We start from the raw sequence: 24,823 nt of genomic DNA, 5'->3' as shown, positions 1-24,823 counted from the left end.
CTTTTCCACACCCTCAAGCTGGGTCAGCCTGTGCCTGTCCCTAGCCCTTCCAGCCCTGGGATGGGCAGGCTCTCTGGAGCCCAGCCTGGGTCTTGCTGCCCTGCCGTAGCCTCCTGTAGCTTCCTGTTGCACTCAAGCAGGGCAGCTCTGGCTACAGGCCGAACTGATGGAGCAGGGGCGGGAACCGCAGGGGCTTTGCCTGTATGTATGAGAAGGCTCCTTCTCCATTCTCAGCGGCTGAGCGGCAGGAGCAGCAAGCAGGCTGTACTGTGAGCTGGCCACTTTGAGAGGCCTGCTGGGTGCCTGGACACGCCCGGAAGCCAAGCTCCGACCTGGCAGGCAGCCGGGGAGCTCTCGTGGGAGCAGCCTCTCAAGCAGGGCCAATTAATGATTGTCCCTGAGAGGGGCAATGGTCTGGATGGTGGGACAGCCCCCTTTAGGCCTTGCCTGTGACCTTGGGCCAGTCCTAAAGAAACGTAAATGTGGAAGGGAAACCCTCTTAAGACAGCAAGACCCCTCTGTGAAGTTGCAATTCTTCTCCAACACCTTTGCGGTGTCTCGTATACCTCCATGGATGGGACGCTCAATACTCTCGTGATGACCACGACAGTAGCCTTGTGTGGCACACTGAGGTTGATAGTGGCTTTGTTCTTTTGAGAAGATCAAGACAGTCTTTAGATTCCCCGATGTGTGGTATCCCATGCTTGACACTCTGCTCTCTAGCCTGTCTGGTGCTGTTCCCACCAGACTCCAGCAGACTCCAGAGAGGGTGGTAGCCCAGAGCTCTTCCAACTGGTCTCTTCCATGGACTGAGAATGAACTTGGGGCTGATGCATTTTAAGTACAGCCCCACTCTGCCCTGAGATGTGGGGGGGGGGGGAGGTGGGGGACAGGGCAGGACAGAGGTGAGGTGTGGGAGAATATGTGTGGGGATACCTGTATATTCCAGGGAAGCTGCTAGAAATTTGGGTCCTCTTGCAAGTGTGGGAGCTGCTAACAGTCACCATAATCAAGCCAGGACTTTCAGCAAAGCCTTCCCCAGAGGAGAGCCCAGGGAGGAGATGCAGAGAACAGAATGTGCCAAGGCCCTGAGGCCAGGAAGCAGAGAGTGTTTTTTGAAGGGCAGGTGCTTTTTGGGGGGCAAGCTGGGGGTGGTGGTATGGGAGAGTTGAGGCTGAAGGGTGCGGAAAGACAGGTGGAATGCCATGAGCCCCCTCCCTGAAAGAGCTCAGAGCATCCAGAAGATTCTAAGCATGCATGAGCCCCAGTTCCTCCTGAGCCCACTGCCTCTGACCCACTAAGCTGGCCTGGACTGCGCTTTGCAGTCCCCAGCTCCAGCATGCAGAGTTCTGCCCATCATGTGCTGGTCTCAGACATGACCAGGCATAAGGGCCACCCCTAATCTGAGCTCACGTGAGCAGACCAAGGCTGACTCCTTCCTGCTGGCTTTATGAGTGAGTTTGTTACAGGGACAGTGTCCCTATAGCCAGGTCCACCAGTGTTGCGGCAGGAGGGCAGCTGAGGCCCTTGGGGAGGGGGTAGATTGGCTTTTTTAGGTCATCTGAGAATGGAGGGCCCTTGCTGAGGGGGTAGATTGGCTTTTTTAGGTCATCTGAGAATGGAGGGCCCTTGCGGAGGGAGGGTGTTTCCTCAGCACATGTACTTGTTGCCCTTCCAGAGCATTGCAAGTGGGCCTCTGTGGGGTGGGGAGACTGTCCCCAGAAGGACACTGACTGCCCTGACTTCCTGAGAGCTGGAGGCCTCTGCTGGCAGATATACTTCCACTGAGTGCACAGTAGTGTAAGACACAACAGGGCTCAGACCCCAAAAGTAAGCGTCCCATTATCCTACAGTATATTAGGATGATACTATTGGCAAATATTGGCTAAAGAAAACATCGCCCACATTGACATCCCACATTATTTATACTTTTCCTACTGTGACCATTGAGAAACCTCCCAAGATACCTATGGCTTGCTTGAGATTTCTGTTTGGTGACAGTGTTCTCAGAAGGGATGGAAGTGACCTGGCTCACCTGGCCAGGGCAAAGAGAACATTTGAACTGAGATCTGATGGTCTTTTTCCCAGGGCCTTATGAGTCAAGGCGGTGTGAGGGACAGTGGCTGCCATTATCAGACCCTGGGGTGGTTCAATATGCTAGCATTGAACACCTGCAGTATGGTGGCCAGGACTCTGCCTAGGGCATCCTAAGTGAACTGGGGTGGGGGTGGGGTGGACAGGGCTAGAGGGACCCTAACCTTGAGGGTTTTGAGACACCTGGTCTGAGAATCTCATATATGGTCCATTGAGCCAATACCAGGACCAGCCAAGGCAGCAGAACAGACATTTCTTAGGCCCAGGATCCTGTTCGCCGGCACTCTAGGGACATTCGGGAACTTGAAAGTCAGCTGCTTGCTTGGGATGCAGATGGGCCCCAGTCTCCTGCCTGGACTCTATCCCGGCTTGGAGGCAGCTCACAGATGGGAGGGCTGCTCCCAGAAGACCACTGTCATAGTCACTGAGCTCCGTAGCCTTCAGCAGCTGGGTGTGGTGGCCTGGGCCATCCTTCAGCCCCTCAGAGGCCACCTGGAACTTGTCCAGGACTGGAATTAGCACCTCGTTGGCAGGCCCTGTCAGGAGTATAGTCAGGCAGGCCTGGGGGGGTGGGGGGGGGGAGATCTTTCCTGGGCCAGTGGCTTAGCTTACCCAGGTGACCTTGAGTGTATAGCCTCAGGTCCTTGGGGCCTCAGTTTTTCCTCCTGTGTCAGGAGGGGCTGAGGCCCAAATCCCACTTCTCCCCAGGGCATTGGCTTTTTTTTTTTTTTTTTTTTTTTTTTTTTGTTGTTGTTGTTAGCAGCCCCAAGGGAAGGAGAAATGGAGGGTGGTTAACACTGTCCCAGGGCAGCATGGATGAGAGGCCATGGTTCTCCAGGGGCTGTCTGCCTTCCCTCAGGAGCTCCATGGGACCTAAAAGAGACACAGACCCCTGGACTCCAACGTTACGTTCCCTTGTATAGCCAGGTCCTATCCTCTGGGCTCAATGCCCCCAATTGGGGCACTATCTCCAGGGCTGCACAGCAGCATGTGCGGGCCACCCTGGGTCGGAACAAAAGCCTGGGGCGCAGGCAGGCCTGCGTGTTCGGACCTGGCAAGCCTTTCCCTGCTGCTCTGTTTATGACAACCGCAGTGAGGAAGCTTACAGTGGATCGGAGACACTGACTCAGCCAAGCTGGGTGGGGCCGGGTGGGGTGGGAGCCAGAGGGGACAGAGGGACCCAGAGAGATAGAGAAGGGCAGATAGGCACATGGAAACACACACACACACACACACACACACACACACACACACACACACACACCATATGCATCAATACAGATACATCTGTATATGCTCATAGATGTATGCCATGGACAAACACAGATTCCCAGACTTGCACACAGGTATATACCTACATTCACATTTATGCATGCACACAAAATTAATATACATCTCTGTGCGTGTATACACATGTGCGAGTTCATGTGCGCATATGTGCGCACACACACACATACATACATATGCATACTCCTCACTCACACATGGAAATATATAGCACCTATGCAGGCCCAGGGTCAGACCCTCTCTGAGAGGGGTGATATCTGTAGCACATGTAGTATGTTACCCATCTTCTCCATGGTACTCTGGCCCTGGCACATGCAATGCCTCTCCAGTTATCTCTATCAGAGGCCTCTTCAAGGGGTGTTTGATAATACCTCATTTTACTGGGGCACAAGTAGACAGAGGTGCAAGGCAGCCTGCTTAACCTGCACCAGGCAGAGCCTGTAGATCCCCGTGGGGTCAGAGGTATCTGTGTGATGGCCCACCTCACTATCCCTGTTTCCACCCCATCCCTGCTGTACAAAGATGCCCCCAGCCTGAGACTCTGTGTACTAAGGTGCAGGCCTGAGACCCACTGAGGCAGGGTTTACATCTAGACTCTGGTGACTGAGTCCATGCTGGGCTGAGAAGCCAAGCTAGCGCCTGGGCACCCATAAGGGACATAACTGGGGATGCTCTATCTTCCTAGCTTCCCCTTCCCAACTCCTGTGTCCAGTAGCCACTCAGGGCCCTGTCTAGAGAAGGTCCCTGTAATGTAGGCACTATACCCATTGACCAATGGAGCTACCCACAGGTCCAGGGATGCCCTTATTTCTGTGGGTCTTAGTTTCTCAATGTGTTGATGAATCCTATTGGAGACAGTATCCTGCCTGCTCAGTTCTAGACTTCTGAGGATGCTGGGGACCTGGTAGGCTAGGTGAGGGAAGGGATCTTGGGTAGGAAATCACTATCCATGTCTTACTGCCCAGGCTCACTGTCTTATATGCCTGCCCACTGCAGCCTAGGAATTCTTCTGGAAGATTCAGAAGAGTACAGCTACCTTTTAAAGGAGATTTTAAAGGGGACCCATTGCACCCAGGATCACTGAGGCCTAAGAGTGAAGGGGCTGGCCAGGGTCACATAGCACAGACCCAGTGCTTCCTGGGGCTGGTGAGGGGTGAGCACAGCAGGGCTGTCTTCTTGAGATTAAGCTCGTGTTCCTCTTCCCTTCCTGTCCTCAGACTCCTTAAACCACCCAAGCTAAGGTTCCCTTTGATTCCCTTAGGCTTGATCCCCCCCTTGGTGATGTCCTCCAACATATGAGGCCTTCAGGAATCTTCTATCCCCTCCGCCACTTCCCTGCTCATCCCACTGGCTCACCCACAGAAACCCTTGCACCTGCCTCTCCTTGATGCCTCCAAATCCCTACAGTTGGCCAGAGGGTTCCCTTCAGCTCAGCTCAGAGCCACACCCCCAAGGATGCCCTGTCTTCTCAGAAGAAAGCCCTACACCTTCCTGATTTTCTCCCAGGAGCAATGGTGTGGGGCCCCTGGGAATCGTCACTGCTTTCTTGAGAAAAACTCTGGGTGTTCGGTGTTCGGTTCTCTCCTCCTCGGGACTTCAGCACTGATGGTCCACCTGCCTAAGGCACTGGCTATCCCCTGTGCCTTTACCTGTTCTCTTTTCTACCATTGAGGACTCACCTTCAGTATCATTTCCGGACTGGCTCTCCTAGCCCCCCACTGCCCTCCAGCTGACCCCTGCACAGTCTGACTGTTGCCCTCTGCCTCAGCAGCCAGGAACCTGTCTGTCCTGGGACAGCATCCCCCGCCACCATGCTGTCCTTTCCTGTGGCTGGCCTTCTGAAAAGCTTTGCCAGATGGGGGTGCACATGTAGATGTCTCCCCAGGGCTCTGGTCAGTCTAGCTGCATTTGGTGGTGTGGGACACACAGACTGCGACATAGCATATGATGGAGAGAGCGAGCTGTTGGGTTGACATAGGTGTATGGGGTCCCGGGCAGGAGGCAGAGGGTGCAAGTTTTCCAGTTTGGCACTTAGGCCTCAGAGGCATGGAGAGCTCAGGGTTCCCAGGTCAGACTCCAGGCTCATCCGCTGTGTGCCCTCAGGCTAGTCACTGGCTTCTTCTTTGCTCCATGTCATAATGGAGAGCTGAGGACCTAGTTGAGGCTGATGGAGCCCTGTGAGGACTCAGACTGAGTAGGACCAGGTGTGTGGAACCCTTCAGACCATCAGATGTTGTACTTCTGTGACAGGCTGCAGCCATAAAGCTCCGTGGGTGGTACTGCAGGTCTGGGGTCCCCACAGCGCCACACCAATATCGACCTTAGACATTTTCTCAGCCCCAGAAGAAACTCTGTGTCTTAACTATTCCCCAGTTCACTTCTCTATGGACTGGCTAGCTGCAGGCATTTCTGTAAATGGGCACCTGCAGTGTGGGGCCTTTGTGTCTGGCTTCACTTCGTATGTTTTCAAGGCCCAAGACTTTGCACTAATGTTGCTTATCTTTGAAGACTGAATAATAGTCTGTTATATGGAGACTGCATTTTCTTCTTTTTTAAAAAAAATTGTGTGTGTGTGTGTGTGTGCGCGCACCCAGGAAGGCCAGACATGTCAGATACACTGGTGCTGGAGTTACAGGCAGTTGTACCAGCTAACATGGGTGCTGGGAATGAACTTGGGTCCTCTGCAAGAGCAGTAAGGGCTCTTAACCTCTGAGCCACCTTTCTAGCCCCAGTATACCGCATTTTCTCCACCACTGGTGCGTGCTTGGCATGTTTCCACTTTGAGCCACTCCGTGCGTTTATGTGTGGGATTCTGTGGTGTGACTTCATTTCTTAGCTGTGCAGTTACTGCATCAGGTAGCTCAACCATTACATTTCCAAGGACCTGCCAGACTTTTCCATGGTGGCTTCCCATTTCACACACACACACACACCCCCCCCGCAGGTAAGTCCAGGAATCTGAGGCTTCAGGCCCTCACCAGCATGTGATATTAGTGGTCTTTGATTTCAGCCACCCTGGTGGGTAGGAGCTGCATCTCACTGTGATTTAGATTTGCTAAGGACACTAAGAATCTTTTCATGTGTTTATCGGGCATTTTCATGCTCTTTTTGAGAAATGTCTCTTTGCACCCACACTCACCTCTCTACTCCCTCACCCCCTTTTTTCAATCCTGGCAATGAAACTTGGGGCCTCCTGCATGCTAGATAAGTACCCTCCACTGGGCCATGCTCATACCCTTCCTTTGTCCATTTGTCCATTTTTAATTGGTTGCCTCTCTCTCTTTTTTTTTTTTTAATGACTTGAAGATGTTTTTTAAAAGGAGGGAGCAAGGTTGGTAGGAGAAGGTGAGTGAGGCTGCCTTGGTCCTGAATATAGGTCACACAGGCACCCACCTTCGTGTGCACTCCCAGGTGCTGAGTTCAAACAGAAGCTCATGTATACCCAAATACATGTGTGTGGACTTGTGATACACACACACTACATGGGGTGGCTCAAGCATGTGTATACCACAAAGAACCTGTGTGTGTAACATGTGGGTATGGAGCTTAGGCCAGCCTGTCTTGGGGACTGTGTGTGGTCACAGGGACACAGAAAAGCCCCTGGGCCAGCATCACCCAAATAGCCAATTTTAGGATCTGGACTTCTTGAGAACTCTAGGCTCTGGGTAACTCCAGACCTTTGACCTCTGACCTCAGTGACTTCCACCTGTGAGCCCTGGGATTGCCATATCCTGAGCTGCTTTATGGTATGGGGCTGTATGCCATCCTTCTCTGGGCCTCACTTGGTCTCCTTGCTTAAGGTATGTTACTGGAAAGTCCTCAAGACCCTTCCCAGAACTGATTTCCTGATCCCCAGCTCCTCTTCTGAGAGACAGCCAAGGACTTTTGTAGCCTGGCCTCCCCAGTGTAGCTCATGGGGTCATTGTGAGCTCAATTCTGGCTTTTATAGCATTCTAAAAATAGTGTGTGGCCTGTGTAGATGCCAGGAAGTGGCAGGTAGTTTGACTGATAGGTCTGGGGGTAAGCTTAGCCCCAGCTCTGCCCCGAGGCAGGGGGCCCTGTCCTGCCTCTGCTTTGGGCAGCTGGCCCATTGTCTCTGCCTAGTGGTGTTCCCTGGGGGTCAGTGTGAGAGGACAGTAGGCACTGAAGACTCAGTTCTAGTCTGACACTGGAGGTGTGTAGCAAGCAGGGGCTGTATCTTTTGTACTTCGAGCCCAGCCTGTGCTAGCTGGGGGTGGGGAGCCCATGTGCTTGTTGAAGGCTAGAGTTTGAATACCTAACTCTGGGCAGTCCCCTGTGGCTGGGCCAGCCTCTGCTCTACAGCTGTGGTCCACCTATAGGGTAGTGGTCTCGGAACCTGATGCCTTGAAAAACCTAGGTTTACTTAGGATGAAGGCAGTGGAGACTGGTGGGCAGTGCTCTAAGTACCAGGCCTGGAGGAGGGTATTCCCAGCCAGCTTTATTGAACCCTGAGAAATGTCTGGCCATACTATGGTTCCTCTACCCTCAACCCTCTTCTTCTTCGTGGTGATGGGGTAGTGTCGCTGGTCCTGTTTGCTCCCATAGCTGGTTCCAGACAGATGGGAACATTTTAGTCCTGCAAGCTTCTAGAGGGGTTGTGGTTTGCCCACACCCCTCCACCCTCACCCCCGCAGTGTTCCTCTGTCTGTCTCCCTTCTCCCAAGCCTTTCTGCACACTGCTCTCTGCTTTCCTCTTTATTGGCCAGGGCCCCTCAGCTAATGGCGCTTCCTTTGATGTAACCAAACACTGTGGACAGGGGGCTCTGTATCAGCTTGGTCCCTCAAGGACCATCACGATTCAGAAAACCATCCAGGGACCCTGAAAGGCCAGGAATAAAGGGTGGCCACTGTAAGCCCTACTTAACCATCTCTGGTGTTTTCCAGGGAGACTGGAGGTTCCAGTGCTTATGGTGCAGACCTGTGCAGGAATAGTTTCAGATCCCAAAGGGCTCCTAGGTCTCCGGGAGCCAAGTATCCTCTCAGGACAGCTGGTGTCTGCACAACAGCTTGGGCATGATGTCATCATCTACTCCATCCTTCTGCTACAACAGTCTCCTGAAAGAGCCTGAGCCCAGGCAGCAACCACTGTCTGGAACAAATAGTTTACCACTAGGAGGCTCAGTTTTCCCATCTGAGAAATGTGTCCGATTAAAATGACCCATTCTCGGGGTTGTTGGCAAGATAAGATAAAATGAAGTGCCCAGATCCACCCGTGTGTGTCTGAGGATTTGGGAGAGAGAGGGCCTTGGTTTGTGGGATGTGTGAGAAAACTGACCCTGTTGTTGCCCAGAGGAAGCTGTCCCTGCCTCCAGGATACACTCTGGGGCAGGGATAGCCCCAGCTGCCTGTGACATGGGGACACTGGAAATCCCTAAAGGCAGAGTTTGCCGCTGCCTGCCAGGCAGGAGACAGGGAGCTGGGGGTTCCTTTCTTCACAAATAGGTCTTCTGTACTAAGGTGACTAGACTTATCCACAGATGAGCCACTATTCACCCTGGCCATGTTGGGCTGCAGCTCATGGTGGGAGAGGGCACATTATCAGGCCTTGGAGAGTGGGACCTAGGCCAGGACACTGGAAGTCATTTCGGAGATCTTGGGAGCCATCAATGGTATTGAACTAGGTCCTTGAGCCCAGGTTGTCTACATCTGAAAAGGATGGGCCCTTCTGAGTCAGTTCTCAACTATTCTGTCCTGGAGGAAGCAGGCAAGGGCCCTGGGCAGCCCCAGCCAAGGCCCCAGGAGGGATGGGGAAGCCTAGAGTCACCCCTCCCTCCCTGCTCAACACCTGGGCATGTCACAGCCTGGGGCGAGTTACCAAGCCCACTGAGCCAGCACCCAGGGCTTGTTCAAGATTCAAAAGCGAACATATCACAGCACACTAGTTGCAGGGACCCTCAGACCACTCCAGCCCCTCTTGCTTGACCTCACATGGCTTGTTCTCCACAGACTACTGCTGGCCTCTTGTCGTCCCCCCCCCATCTCCATGGCAACAGACGGAGGGCTTGGCTCATTAAAACCAAATAAAAAACGGCCTTAGCAGGAGTGGCAGCCTGATGAGTAACTGCTGAGTAACTGAGTCAGAGCAAGTGTGGGCATAAGTAGGTGAGAGCTGAGGCCCAAAGTGGGACCCATGCGAGACGCCTTGGGTCATCCTGAAACACACCTGCCAGCCAGGGCACCTGCCTGCTTGCCTGGGGCTTCAAGATGGGTTTTCTGATTGGTCTGGAAGAGGTTGAACATCTCTGGTGTTGCCTGGGCCTGGGTGGTGGTGGTGGTGGTGGTGGTGGTGGTGGTGGTGGTGGTGGTGGTGGTGGTGGTGGATGACACCCACCGCTGTCTACCCCTATTGCAAAACTGTACAATGGTTTGAATTTCCTAGGCCCTTGCATTGGAGGTCAGCTTGGCCTCCACAGGGCCCCCATCCTGTGGTCAGTGGCTATCTAGTCCCCCTGTACCCCAAGACCCACCCTGGACTGGCCACCTCCATTGTCCCCCAACAGTTCGTCAGCTGACTTTGCCAGGCCTGATTGGAGGGGAAAGGGAACCTCTGGCTTTCCTTAGGGTCTGGGGACATAGATTCCTGTACTTTCCAGTTTCTGCTCTGTCTGGAACTCCTGGCCAGCCTCTACCAGTGTGGGGACAGGACAGGGGCCTCTGAGAACAACACTAACTATACAGGACTGGGCAGAGTCCATTGAGCTTAAGGATTGTCTCATATCTCTTGCATCTCCTATCATAATCAGAACCCAGAGCCCACAGAACCTGGGACTGTGTTCTGACAAGAGAGGGTAGGCTGGGGGTGAGAGCAGCCAAGCAGGACAGAAGGTTGAAGTGGAGACTGCTGTAGGCCCCAGACAGTGGGCTTCACCCTGTCCTCACCTTGAGGGAAGAGCCCCCCCCCCGGGAGCTCCTCTTTGGAAGGAAGATGCCCTCATGTACCCCCCCCCCCTCCAAGCTGGTTGGTGGGTAGGTAGGGAGACTTAAGCCAGGCAAAGAGTTGGTTCTTGGTGTGGTTTTTGGACCTGACTTGACTTGGAACCATTTTTCTGTAGTGGTGGGTCACAGCAGACACAGCCTCCGGGAGCAGGGCCTGCAGCCAGGTACCAGGGACAGGCTGGGACAGGCAGGTGCTGGCATGGGGCCTTGCTAAGGCTGGGTCTTGGGCTTTCCACCACCCTAGCCATATTTGACCCTTGACCCTGCTGTCTGTAGATGAGATGGTAGGGAGCCATCCCTCATTGGAGCTTACCCTAGGTTCCTGAGGTGGCCGTCATAAGCCTGCTGGGCACCCACACACCGCCATGAGCTGGGATCCTGAAAGAAATAGAGAGTGGGTGAACGGGGAGGGACCTGAGAAAAATGAGTTCAAGAGGGAAGGCTTGCACAGCCCAGCCTGGGGCTGTGGTAGATAAAGAAGAAAACAGGGCAGGAAACTTGCCCACTTGAGGAGCTTTTGGACCCACAAGAATTCAGGGAGCCTTATAGGGCTAACCTGGTAGAAAGGGTCCCCATCTGAGCAGTGGGGATATCATCCCGAGAAGGCTGCCTGGAGGAGAAGGCATTAGAGCCAGGCCTCAAGAGGAGAAGGGGATCTTACCCCAAAGACCAGTAAATCTACAGGAGGTGTGAGCCACACCCAGAAGGCTTGAGTCATCATCCCTGACATAGGATGGGGAGAGAACCGGGGAAGCCAAGCAGGTGTTAGCAGGGGTGGAGTGGGGGATGGGGGCCTTCCCTTCTCAGTTCTTTTTTGTTTGTTTGTTTGTTTTTTCGAGACAGGGTTTCTCTATGTAGTTTTGGTGCCTGTCCTGGATCTCACTCCGTAGACCAGGCTGGCCTCGAACTCACAGAGATCCGCCTGCCTCTGCCTCCCAAGTGCTGGGATTAAAGGCGTGCGCCGCCACCGCCGCCTGGCCTCCCGTCTCAGTTCTGTCAGTCATTGGCGTAGCTCTGCAGCGGAGAACCAGTGAAAATGTTAGGGTAGGGGGGTGCCCTGCCTAGACTACACCTGGGTGGTGGCTAGTGATGCGTGGCTGCTGCCCAGAGGTTGGAAGGAGAGGGAGACCTGGGAGGCCAAGGCCTGAAATGGACTGAAGATGAGCAGAGGTAGGCCCTGAGCTCTGAGGAGTTAGGACTACAGAGACTCTGTACTCGCTCATGGCCCAGAATACCGCCTTCTGCCCAGAACACAAATGGCCCGTCCTTTGGGAATAGGGAGACAGAAAATGACAGTGGTGTGTGCTGGTGAGTCACTGAAGACACAAATACCATGCAAATGCCCTTATGGCCTCCCTTCAGGGTGGGGTTCATCAGCCCCAGTTTGGTGAGTTGCAAGCTCAGAGAAGGCAGGTACTGAGCCCAGGGTCATACAGTAGATGGACAACATCCCCTGTGACCACCTGGCTCAGAACTTTACGGCCTCATCACCCATACCCGTCGTCTCTCTCCACAGGGAGTCGTGAGGCTGCCTTCACATACGCCATCACCGCGGCAGGCGTGGCACATGCGGTTACCGCTGCCTGCAGCCAGGGCAACCTGAGCAACTGCGGCTGTGACCGTGAGAAGCAAGGCTACTACAACCAGGCGGAAGGCTGGAAGTGGGGAGGCTGCTCGGCTGATGTGCGCTACGGCATTGACTTTTCCCGACGTTTCGTGGATGCTCGTGAGATCAAGAAGAATGCCAGGCGTCTCATGAACCTCCACAACAATGAGGCAGGCAGAAAGGTAGCACTCGTGGGCGTGGTGGGCATAGTGGGTGTGGCGGGTATAGTGGGCGTGGTGGACATAGTGGGCGTGGCGGGTATAGGGGCGTGGCGGGTGGTACTTGCACCGAGTCCTCTTAGTGTTACTTCTGAATCTCTCTGCAACCCCAGGCAATCTTCCTGCCCCATCTACAGGTGTAACATCTAGGATTTGGACATGTGGGACCCGTTTCTATGTCAAGCATGAGCTGGGCCTGGCTGGGGACCTGCAGATGGGCTAAGCCCCTAGGCCATAATAGCCCACATCCCTGGATCTAGAGGCTAATCAATCAAAGAAATAAACAAACCCCAAACCAAAACCAAAACAAAACAGAAAAACCCAGACAGCTGAGGCCAGAGGAAGAAGGGAGATTACTGTCTGTAGATGGGCAGGTAGCGTCAGCTGTGGACTCTGGAGAAACAGTCAGGTTTGCATATGGGCGGACTAGTGTGAGGGCAGGCATGGAGGACAATCAGGTCAGGACACACCTAGGGAAGAAGTCAGAGTGAGCCCGGCTGCCGCAGGGAGATGAGGGCCCCAGATAATGTGCTAGGAGGAGCGGCCGCCACGGCGGCAAGATGGCCCAAGATAGGGCAGCCAGCCGAGCAGAACATGGACTGGATCTGGCTCCTGGGCTCTAGGGGCTGCACCCATGCCTGCAGGGCCTGGGGGCTTCTTGGATGAACTGGCCTTTCCAGGCAAAGAAAAGTCTCCCCCTCGGAGAATGTGGCCGAGACCAGTATCTCGTTCATTTATCCAGTTAGCACTTTGTCCTTTTCCTGTGCCAAGCAGCAGAGAGGAATCCAGTTGACTAGAGTGTCTGGGATCACCTAAGGGTATAAAGGACCTAGGCATTCAGGGGGAGGCACAGGGGCTTCCTGGAGGAGGTGGCTTAGGAATGGGGTCTTGAAGGACATTCAGGGGAAAGGCAAGGCTGATCCTGGGGCATGGCTGAAAGAAGTTCCAGCCAATGGGAGCAGGATAGGTGGATGAGTCAGGCCCAAGGAAGGAGGAGCTGGCATAGAAACAGGATGAGGGTTGATGTGAGGTGTCCCCCAGAGGGGGCTGTTAGATTATTTTGACACACAGATGAGAGAAGAGAGGCCCTGTGGCCTCCAGTGCATTCACAGAGAGCCACACATCCCCAGATAAACGCTGGTTCCTAGCACATAATTAAAGCTCTAACATGGAGGATGGGCAAGTCTGGACCCTTGTAGGAGCCCCTTGAGTCTCTTCAGTGGCTTGTTTCTGAGCAGATATTTTTTTTTCTCTGTGAGGAAGATTCCACCGTCCCCCATCTGCAGATAAGGACAGTGAGCCCCAGGGCGAGCTGCTGCAGAGCTGGCCAAGGAGCCCCTCAGGCCTGAGTTCTGGTCTGTTCATGGGGATGAGGATTCCAGGCAAAGGGCTATGTGAGGACCAGCTAGGATTATCTCCAGATTAGGTCTGGGATTGATCTGGTAAAAAGGTGCAAGAGGTTAAGACATCAGTGGTCCCTGGAGCTAGGGGAGACGGAGGCTGATGGTGAGACCAGGGACCAAAATGAAGGATGAAGGGTGAGTCCTGTCAGCAGCTGGCTGAGGAGACAAGGGCATACGAACAGCCCAGACATCATATTAGGGGTTTGAAGGAAATCAGTGTCACGAACCAAGATGGAGAACAGGCCGTGGGAGAGCAGGAAAGGTGGAGGCTGGTTAGGAACAGGGAGGCCATAGGAAAAGGGTGTTAGAGGATCAGTGGTACCCAGGTATGGGCAGCACAATTCACTGAGGCTGAGATGGATTGTGAAGGGGTTTTTTTGTTTGTTTGGTTTTTTGGTTTTTTGAGACAGGGTTTCTCTGTGTAGCTTTGCACCTTTCCAAGAACTTTCTTTGTAGACCAGGCTGGCCTCGAACTCACAGAGAGCCGCCTGCCTCTGCCTCCCGAGTGCTGGGATTAAAGGCGTGGTACCACTGCCTGGCGATTGTGAGTTTTACTCTAACCTGAGCTACATAACAAGATCTTGTCTCAAAAAGAGAAAGAGCCAGATGTGGTGGGATATGTTTTTAATCTCAAGAGGCAGAAGCAGGTAGATCTCTAGTAGTTTGAGGCCAGCCTGGTCTACATAGTAAGTTCTAGGCCAGCTAAGGCGACATAGCAAGACACTGCCTCCTCTAGATTAAAGGCCACAGTGCTTATACCACCTCTGTCCTCAGTTGTGTAGGAATTGACCCCACCCCTCTGCTGAGCCTTAGTCTCTCCCCATCGGCACCATAGGTGCTGGATACTTTGCCAGACTCCTCTGCTGCCCCTCTAGTGGCCCCGTCCCCTGAAACTGCCAGCACACTTTGGTGTGGCCCCTCCTCCCCCGAAAGCCAGCTGGTGGCTACAAGTGAGCCTTTTCTTCCAAGCACCGTGATGCTGGCACTAGCTAGCGTGCGGGGCTGAGGGTCTGGGTTATCATGCTGCTCCAATGCAGGGTCTGAACCTACCCTAGGGCGTCAGACAGATGTCTCAGAGCACCCCAGACTCACAGACACATGCCTTCCCACTCCTTCTAGCGCTGAAAACTGGCATCATCAAGGTGTGGTGGGGCCACGCTCTCTCCAAAGGCTCCGGGAGGCAGAGTATGGGGCAGGGTCCTGTTTACCTTGACCGGGGCCCAGCATTTGTTGGCTTGTGACTGTGTGTTGTTCCAGCTTCTGCTGCTGACTGTGTGGCCTCTGTGGGGCGGTTCTCTCTGTCTCTGTCTCTGTCTCTCTGTCTCTCTGTCTCTCTGTCTCTTTCTCTCTCTCTCTCTCTCTCTCTCTCTCTCTCTCTCTCTCTCTCTCTAAGACAGGGTTTCTCTGTATAGTTTTGGTGCCTGTCCTGGATCTCACTCTGTAGATCAGTCTGGCCTTGAACTCACAGAGATCCACCTGCCTCTGCCTCCCGAGTGCTGGATTAAAGGTGTGTACCACTACCACCACCACCACCCGGCTCTGTTGTTTCTTGTTTCTTCTGTCTCATAGGAGGACACTCACTGCTTTGTGGACCACCCTGTTCCAGTTCCTTTTCACTTTGGTCTGGTTCTATTGATAGCACTTCTAGAAGATTCCCTGTGATAGGAGTCCTGGGCAGCAGCCTCCAACTCTCTCACTCCCCATTCTCCTCAGGCTGCACGGACTTAGACAGGGATTGGGAGTCTGCATGGGCTGGCGTGAGATGGGCTGAGCTCAGAGCCCAGCTCACCACGGCCACCAACCCAGCCCTGCTTCTCTTCCCCAGACACCTCATGGGCTGTGCCGGTCACTAGAGAGAGGTGCCCTCTGGTGTCTGGGCAGAAAGAGACTGTGAGGGAGCCAGGTCAACAGTTTTGCCCCTTTATGGTCCCCACCAGAGTGTGGAGCAATGGTAATAGGTAGATGGAGTGAATGCCTGAGAAGGCGGGACCTATGGTTTTTTTTCTTTCCTCTGTTCAGACATGGTGATGGCCAGGGCTGTTCCTGTGGGAGGGTCAGGACAGCACTGGGGTCCTTCTGTTGATACCCACCAGGCTGGAAGCTGTTGCTGGGAGCTGGGGGAATAGCACCCTATCAGCTGGTCACAGGCCATGTCCTAACCAAGGGTTCTCGACAGTGGCCCTGGGTGAGCTTATTAGATGTATTAGCTTATTAGTCCCATTGTACAGTTCTGGGAGGAAAATCCACACCAAGCCCAGAGTGTGGCTGCTGCTCTGAGGCCAGCAAGACCCACAGCCATTCCTGGGCCCAGAGTCACAAAGAACAGCAGGAAAAGGCCACGTCCCTACAGTTCCAAGATCCCTGGAGAGGCCGGGCCACCCACAGGCTCAGGAAACGGGAAGTGCATGAGAGCCCCATGGACAGCCTGTCCCAAGACCTCAGCTGCTCCTAGGCTGAATGTGAGGCACCTTCCCCACCCAGGGCTGCCCCGCTGGGATAGAGGGATGCTAGACTCCCCTGGGCTATCCACCCTTCTAAAGGACTTTGGCCCTAGCCTCATGACTCCCCTCGCCTAGTCAAAAGGAGCGATACTCCAAGGCCCTGGGTCCTCCATGTTGGCCCTTCCCCCTGGGTGCAGTTATCACCACACTCCTGTGTGTTGGAGGGAACCAGGACTGCAGAGCAGTCAGCCTCAGGCAGGAGACCCTTTCTGCAAACCTCCAGGTGTCTCCTGAGCGCCTGGGCTGCTCTCCGTGTCCCAAGCTCCTGCCTGTCCCTGGCGCCACTGCTGCTGTCGCCCTGATGGCGAGGGCTCTGGAGAAGGAAACGGCACATTCTTGAATCCTGTGATCACTTCCCGGCGAGGCTCCAGCTCAGGGGACCCAGCCAAGCGAGGATTCGGCCCCTCACTCTGCAAACACCTGCCCAATCAACTTCATCTGCCCTTGTCACCGGTAGGGCTGTGCAGGATCTGATGTCCTCATGCACACGGGTAGAAGTGAACAGCAGGCTACAGATCTCTGATGAGGCTCAGGAGCTACGGCCCGGGCAAGGGGTGTCCAGCAGGCCGCAGTGACAGGCCACAGTGGTAGCTGACACCTGGCCAGCATGGCCGCAACCTGGACCCCCACTGGTCTCAGCCATTGGAGGAGAGTTATCAGCCAGGCCCTGAGTGACCTGTTGCTCCTACCTGGGACCTGGGAGGGCCATTCTAGCTAACTGGTGGGCAGGTGGCCATGGCAGGGCACTTACCAGGATTGATAGAGACTAGTAGAAGGGAACAGAGCCAAACAGAGCTGAACCAGGGGCAGGAGAGTCACCAGGATGGACAAGGGAATGTAAGCAACAGGTCCCAAGTATGGATGAGACCACTCCGGCCTGACTCTCAGGCATTTCTAGCCCACCCACTCGACCCATTCTGAACCCCACACTGTTCCCCTTCCTCTCTACATGATACCTAAGCCAGACCTACTTCAGCCCCTCCCTTCTTCCTGACCAGCTTCTCTGGTCCTTGCTACAGGCCATCATTCACTTAGCTGTAGAACAACCATGGTGATACCTGCCCAGGGTCCGTCCAACAATGAGAGATGTAAAGCTCCATCTTCCTCTGAATTCTTAGCGCACTGTTGTATCTTTTGGTAGGCCCTCTTAGAATGCTCCTTCCAGCCCCCTGCCTATCCTTCCACCCACACCCACCATAAGCATCAACCTCTCCAGGAAGCCCCACAGGTACCATTAGGTAACTGCATGCACTGGCTTGCTTCGCACAGATATAGTCTGAATGAGAATGGCCCCCATAGGTTCATATGTTTGAATAATTGGTCCCCAGCACAGGAACTGTTTGGGAAGGATTGGGAGGTGTGGCCTTATTGGAGGAGATGTGTCACTGAGTCAGGCTTTGAGGTTTCAAAAGACTCTCAGCATTCCCAGCATTCTCTCTGTCTCCTGATCGTGGATCAAGATTGTGAGCTCCCACAGGCCCTGGGAGTCGTGAGTCTGTTTCCTTGTGTTTACTATACTGGACCATGTGTCCCAGAGGTCCTCTGGGAGGTCCAGGGAAGATGCTGAGATGGAAGCAGTCTCTGTGAGAGTCTTCTTTTCACCCATTGTTTCCATCCATCCATCCATCCATGCATGCATCCATCCATCCATCCACTCACTCACTTGTGGAAGCTTCTTGTCTAGGGCAGAGCTGGGGCTGACAACAGGTGCCCTTGACAGTGAGTTCTACCCTGGGGGGTGGGGCTAGGGGCCAAATGCCGGAAGGCCCGGGTTGTGGAGGTGAGGCCAGTAAGCAGGGACAGCTGACAAATAGCCCCTCGGCAGCCACAGGGCTGCAGTTAACAGTAATTCCCCATCTTTCATCAGGCCGGCTGGCAGGGCCCTTTCGATCTGGGTAAATGAGTACCTGGGGTCAGGGCTGGCTCTGGGAACCAGCCTTCCTGGGCGAGAGGGAGGCCCAAGGAAAACACAGGGTTGCACCCATCCCGGGCCCTCATGCTTCTGGGAGAAAGAACAACAACCGGCTAAGCCTGGCTGTGGGCTTCCCAGAGGATGGCACGACTGGGCCTCGCTGACCCGTGCCCTCACCCTCCCAGTTCCCTCCATCACTGGCACGCCAGGCTGTCATTAAGCAGCTGGCTGTTAAGCTCTGACTGCATGCCAGGCCCTGCACCAGGCATGAGGCGGTGGCAGGGAGATGGAGACACGGAGGGCCCGTCCATGCTTATTAATCACCTGCTGTGACTGGGCCTCTCCCAGCACAGCGTTTCTACCTGCTGCCCTGAAAGTGGCCCCGGTCCCATTTCCTCATTAGGGCTGGATTTACCCAAATAAGTCTGATCAAATACACCACACTCTACTGGATGCGCACATGGGAACCCATTTTTAGCAGCTTAAATGAATGAGCTCATAGAGGAGACTGGAGGGCACCCAGTCTCTTCCATCCCCCGCTGAGCTTGTACTCTGTCACTTGGTAGGTTCTGGAGGACCGCATGAAGCTTGAATGTAAGTGTCACGGTGTGTCGGGCTCGTGTACCACCAAAACCTGCTGGACCACGCTGCCCAAGTTCCGGGAGGTGGGCCACCTGCTCAAGGAGAAATACAACGCAGCCGTGCAGGTGGAGGTGGTGCGAGCCAGCCGCCTGCGCCAGCCCACCTTCCTGCGCATCAAGCAGCTGCGCAGCTACCAGAAGCCCATGGAGACGGACCTGGTGTACATCGAGAAGTCGCCTAACTACTGCGAAGAGGACGCGGCCACGGGCAGCGTGGGCACGCAGGGCCGCCTGTGCAACCGCACCTCTCCCGGCGCCGACGGCTGCGACACCATGTGCTGCGGCCGCGGCTACAACACGCACCAGTACACCAAGGTGTGGCAGTGCAACTGCAAATTCCACTGGTGTTGCTTCGTCAAGTGCAACACGTGCAGCGAGCGCACGGAGGTCTTCACCTGCAAGTGAGGCTGCCGCGCAGGCGCACACGGCGCCCACCCACCCCGCGGCCCTCGCCATTTTGCACATCCTTCTTCGCTTCTGGAGCTGCCAGCTGTGGGCACAGGAGGATAGAGTTGGGGGTGGGGAGTTCGGGCTACTCCAGGCTCCTTCCTACCTGCTCTGTCCCCTCTAGAGGCACAGGCAGTGCCCTGCCCGCCCAGCATCCAAGGCCAACGCAACAGTCTGGTACCCAATGGAGACAGATTCCTTTACTTCTCTCCGGGGGAAAATTGAACCTCAAGGTGACCACGAGACTCTGAGGGTCACCTCTCTGCCTGGTGGCTGGACACAGAAAGGCCACACCCACCAGTCACACTCAAAACTGTTTCCTGGGCTGTGTCCTGCCAGCCCCGGACAGTGTGGATGGATGTTGACAAAATTATTTATGTTTTCTTAGCATCAGATGAGGACTCAGTACTAACGACCGGGTAGCCAAACCTAACTCGATTCAAGGTTGTCCCACCACCATCCCCTTTCACTCACTTCTCCTGGCACCTCCCTGGAGGGTCCTCTACTGCTTGGAAGGACCCAGGGGTATCAGGGTTGGCTCGAAGCTGGCTGGTGGGGGGAACTCCTCAGCAGCACCCTGGGAGGGGCTTGCTGGGTCTATAAGGCCTGAGACAGCCCCAGAGGACAGCCCATCTTCCATTCCATTTGGAAACTGTCGTGCAAATCAAAGGTGGCTAGTGTCGGGTTCCAGGCATGCCTCTTCCTTTTCCTAGCCCATCCCCCTCCCAGCCCGCTGCCAGCCTCAGCCTCCAGTTTACAAATCCCTTTCTACATTGGAGCCACCCTGATCCCCAAGACTGCCCCACAAGTTCAGGAGAGGTCAGGGACAGTGGCCCCACATGACAGATGGAGACAGAGCAAGCTGAATATTTACTGGAGACCCCATGGCTCTGTGAACTGTACCCCTAAGCCCCATCCAGCCCAAACTCTGGAAGTAGCTGAGGTGATGAGAGGCTGCTTCCTCTTCTGGTACCGTGGGGTTTGTCCTTCCATTCTGACCCTGATGCCAGAGAATTGGCATCCAGAATTTAGAACTGTGTCTACCAGGCCCCTTGCCTGTTGTCCACAGACCCCTGCTTGAGGGTCCTCACATCATGAGGACATGGGACCCTCAAGCAGGGGTCCATGGGAGGCTTGATGTCCTCTTTCCTCAGGATCTTCCAGATGGGGACACAAGAGCTCCGACCTGGGCATGTCCCTCCCTCTCCTATACTACACATGGCAGAGGTAAGGAATTGCCAGGGCTGGTAGCACACTGCCCACAGCCTTCCTTACACTAAGAGGTTTTCATAGCAGAAGTCCAGGGGAATGTGGGGTTTGGTGGCCCCCAAGCCAGGTGGCCTGAACATTGACCTGGGGAAAGTGACCCCTGTTTACCCTTGCCTTGCATCCAGCTGTGTGTCCCCCTATCATGTCAGGATGTTCCAAGCCTCTGGGCCGCTGGAGATGCCCCACCCTGATCCCAGCCCCATCTCCTCATCCTAAGTCCTGGGATGCCCAAGTCCATAGCCCAGTGTCCCCTGTGAGGAGCCTGGTTAACTTATATTGTTATATAGCGTCCCCCGTCTGTCATATCTCTTAAGTTATTGTGACCTACACTGGGTACCGGAGGGGATGGGGGATGGCTTTGGCTGCTGTCCCCCAAGCCAGGCTCCTCCTTCTGCTTGAAACAGACCCTCGGGGGCCCCTGATGCCACTGAGGCGATTCGCACTGTCCCTGGGCTGCCAGGCACCTGCGCCTGCACTCGGTCAGCCGCAGACCTTGCCTAGGGGAGAGAGGTGGTTAGTGGACCCAGGCAGGGCACTGGCTGTCCCATTGCTGTGTGCTGGGGTGGAGGTGGCCGGGCACCACATGTCCTTGAAGTGCCCTACTTCTGATGGGTTGTGTTGCTGCCCTCTCTGGAGGGGAGCACCTGGCCCCAATAAAAGCTGGAATCAGAAACGTGAATGTGTGTAGTCTCCATGGGACGCCCCTGCAGTTCCTGCCCTGAGGGTGGGGACACACACTCTGCACCAAAGCTGAGCTCTTTAGTCTTTCCCATCTCCTTCACCTCCTCTGCTTCCTAAGAGGCCTGCTTCCTTCCATACTGCTCTTGAGGCCCATGGCCAGGTTCAGCTGGGACCATCAGGCTCGCCTGCCTTTAGCAGCCAGCAAGAATCCCTGGATATATGCTTACACACAGGCCTTCTCTAAAAGGATTCAGGCTGCAAAGGACACAAGGCCTAAGGAACCGTCTGATATCCAGGAATTAACCATGGATCTGGGCCCAGTATGCCCTCCGCTGGAGGGGTGGGTAGAAGGCCCTGTCTCTACTTCCATTCCCTTCCGACTTCAGATTCCTAGGCCTGAGGACCTGGGTCTCCCCATCTGTTTGTGGTGAGCTTCTAGGGGCCTCATGTTTTCACAGGGCCTGAGCCCAGAGTCCTTAGGGGCTTGCAACCCTAACTGATTGCCTGGCTACAATCTGTGGTGACCACGCGCTGCCCACAGTGAATGGCATCTCTACCCAGGGTCAGAAGGCATGTGGCAGGGCTGGTTTGGCCACTGCCCGCCGTCCCGAGAAGCCTGGCATTGGGTGCAACTGCTGATCCAACAGCCAGCCATGTGCCCTGCGAGGCACCCACAGAACATGGTTAGATCCAAGTCTCCTGGAGGAGTCTCCAGCTCGCTTTTCAAAAGGGGGTATGCAGGATCCTACATCTGACTCTTGTTCTTTCCTGATGCATGGGAAGCCTTGGGATGATCCTCCCTGAGGCACGGCTTCCGTCTCTCCATCAGAGCAAGAGGTGGCCCAAGGCTGGGGCTTGATGATCTGTAGGCTGAAGCATGCCTGGGGCGCAGGCCAGGGCTGGGCAGGCTGGCAGGAAGCCCTGGGTCCCCATGAGACAGTCATCAAATCCCCAGTGGCGGCTGCAAGGGAGCACAGGGTCCGGCTACTCCCACAGGGCCAGGAATGAGGAAGGAGCCCTGAGAATGCCCTGGCCCGGGTGCCCAGACTGTACTTATTTCTTGGCTGCAATTCAATCCCAACCCGGCCTCCCAGGGCCAGGGCACACATCCTTGGGGGCCCTGCCTGAGGCATGGAGTCCGCACTGCCCGGCCTGGCCCCCGGTTCTACCTTAAGGCACTGTGAGAGCATTCACCTGGGCCAGCCCAGGTGTCCCCAGTAGCTTTTTGTCATCCTTCAAGTGACACCCCCTTCCCCTCAGTTCTAGTCAACCCTGCACCTTTCTGGGTACTGCCCACCCCAGGGGCCTTTCTTCTAGCATGCCCGGTACTTCCCTCCTTGAATGGCCTGCCTTCTGTGCCCCAAGAACACAGAGGCTGCCCAGCAACAAGAATCACGTAGACTCCAGAAAATATTTAGGGACACTGTTACTGGGGAGCCTGGAGTTGTATTAAAGCCAGCCCACTGCCCCCCATCATCCCTGCTCCTTCATGCCTATAGTCCTACCTTAACTAGGCTGAGTTCTGACCTCTTAGGGCTCGAGCCATGTGCCCCATCCTCTACTTCAGGTGATACCCACAATTCCAAGGCAGGAAAGAGCCCAGAAACAAGTGCTCACAGCGAGTGGAGGCAGCCTGCAGGGAGGAGGAAGCATCTAACATCTTCCCTCCTCGGGTGTCAGAAGACAAATGATCTATAGTACCAACCCCCAGGCTTCCTCTTCCTCTGAGGACACCCTGACCATGTGCATGACGGTCCAGCCAGCTCAGGGCCACCTGCCTGCTTCCTTTTCCCTACTGTGTTCCACTGGGACATTCTCCTACTATCTCCCATCTCACACCCACACCCGCCTTCTCCGGCCACCTGAGCAACCTTGACTTCACTCTTGCCTCATAGGTGGGTAAAGGGGATGTTCTGTCTCCCACGCAGGCTGATTCCTCATAAGCCAAGGAGTCTATTGAATCTCAAGCACACCCCCGGAGGCCAAGCCTTTCTTAGACAGTCTACTGCTCCCCACAGCTTCCCAACAACCCTTCCCATGCAAGTTCTCATTCACAGATGGGTTAGTTAATCAAGACCCAGGAATTATGGGGAAACATCTAGATGAGAGCCAGGGCCAAGGTTTCAACCCAGATCTTCTGGAGTCTTCTTTCTCCCCAGCTCATATTCTTCTACCCGGCAAAATGCCAACTCAAAGACATGGTCTAAGACCACACAATGGGAAAGGAATGGCCGAGGCAGATCTCAGAGGAGAAACCCCCACAATGTCCTCTAAAAGAACAGAGCAGCAAAGACCAGGTTAAGAAGCAGGCAAGACCTAGGTTAGATCTCTCAGTGAGCTGGAGAGAGGTCAAGAGGGAGTTGCTGTGGGCCACCCTCTCTGATGAAGGGAGGAAGAGGAGGTGTTCTGGGTGGATGGGTGGAGCTGAGGTCTAGGACCAGGAGAGGCAAGGAGGCAGGGGATAAGAGAATGAGAGAGGGGGATGGAAATGGGTCTCTGGCTGTTTGAAGGGAAATCAGGAGTCCCTCCCTGAACAGAGTGGCAGACCCTGCCTCGTATTCCTGAGTATCCCTGCCATAGAACCAGGACGTACAGCTAACGCCACTGGGGGCCTCCGAACCAACACCTCTGTCCTTCTCCTCGGGCCGCAACTGAGACTGAACCTATTTATTCTTCAAGTCCTTGAACCCAAAGGACTCTGTGACTGAGGGCCACTCAACTGTGTATCCCAGGACAGAACTCGAGTCCTGGGTCCCAGGGAGCCATAAGCTTGATGCCACCGCAATGGGCAGGAACAGCCTGGAGGCAGGTTGTCTGAAGAAGGCACTGGGGAGGGGCTAAGCTGGAGATGGCCCTACCCCACCTCCAGACAAAAGGAGCCCATGTTAGGGAGGCTGCCTAGTGGCCTCTTTTGTTGAGCTCTTTGTGAGACCAATGGAGCCTCCCGTGGCCTTTCAAGGAGGTTACAGGTAAGGCCATTGGGAGTTCTCTCGCTCCACCTACAGGCAGTGGTTCAGCAGCAGGGCAGCCTGGCTGGCTCATCTCCAGGGGCCAGAAACACGCGCTTCCTAGACAGCTGGTCCCTCCTGGGTGAGCATCCTGTTCACCTGAGGCTGGAGGGTGACGGAAGGACCCTGATATTTGGATGAGCCCTGTAAAGAGCCATGGCTGAACTCCTAAGAAGCCCTTGGCATGAGCTGTCTGAGGTCCAGCCCCCAACTCCCTGCAGAAGCTACGTTTAGTTGGAGGCTCTGCTGGCTCCACCTGCTACTGCAACGCAGGCTAGGAGCCTTACCCATGACCCTTCCCTGGCTTCTGGATCCTGAGCTCCAGCTTTATCTGTGGGGCATGGGACATAGCATCCATGTTTGTCTCAAGCCTTTCATTTCTTCACTGACAAGGTCTTTGGTGCCTGGAGCTCGGTGGACCACTGTGAGGGCTCAGAGCTGAGTCCGAGATGGGCATCTTCCCTCAGAGAGTCTCAGGCTCGGGGAAGGGAGGCAGACTGCTCCTGTGGTCCCTCCTGAGAGTGGGGAGCCTCCCATGGCAGCAGGGTAAACTGGGGAGCAAGGGTTGTGGAGGTTCTACAGTGGCCTCCTGAGGCTGACACCAGAAGCCAGGGTGGAGGAGGGGAGGAGGAGGACATAGGTGCTGAGGTGTACTAAGAGTCAGTGGGGTGGGGAGTGCAGCACTGAGCAGCCTGCCCCTTACACTAGCAAGGCCACTGTCAAAGGCCGTGAGCTCTTGTCAACCACACTGAAGGATGGGATGGTGCCTGCCAGTCTATCAGTGGTCCCGACATGTGGA

At 55.0% G+C, this 24,823-nt stretch overlaps 1 protein-coding gene across 3 annotated transcripts in view; it reads left to right on the top strand.

Annotated features, from left to right (window-relative positions):
* The window catches only part of Wnt7b (Wnt family member 7B), a 46,868-nt gene extending 25,860 nt beyond the window's left edge, over positions 1 to 21,008 (top strand). For all 3 annotated transcript variants that reach the window (XM_036208243.1, XM_036208242.1, XM_036208241.1), the window contains 2 exons: positions 11,855 to 12,126; positions 18,545 to 21,008. In XM_036208243.1, coding sequence (XP_036064136.1) covers positions 11,855 to 12,126; positions 18,545 to 19,024 — 752 coding nt within the window. In that variant the 3' untranslated portion in view covers positions 19,025 to 21,008. The remainder of the gene's footprint in view (positions 1 to 11,854; positions 12,127 to 18,544) is intronic.
* Positions 21,009 to 24,823: the final 3,815 nt, after the last annotated feature.

Source organism: Onychomys torridus, chromosome 16 (assembly GCF_903995425.1).
Source record: "Onychomys torridus chromosome 16, mOncTor1.1, whole genome shotgun sequence".
Lineage (NCBI taxonomy): Eukaryota > Metazoa > Chordata > Mammalia > Rodentia > Cricetidae > Onychomys > Onychomys torridus.
This window is presented reverse-complemented; position numbering and strand designations above follow the sequence as displayed.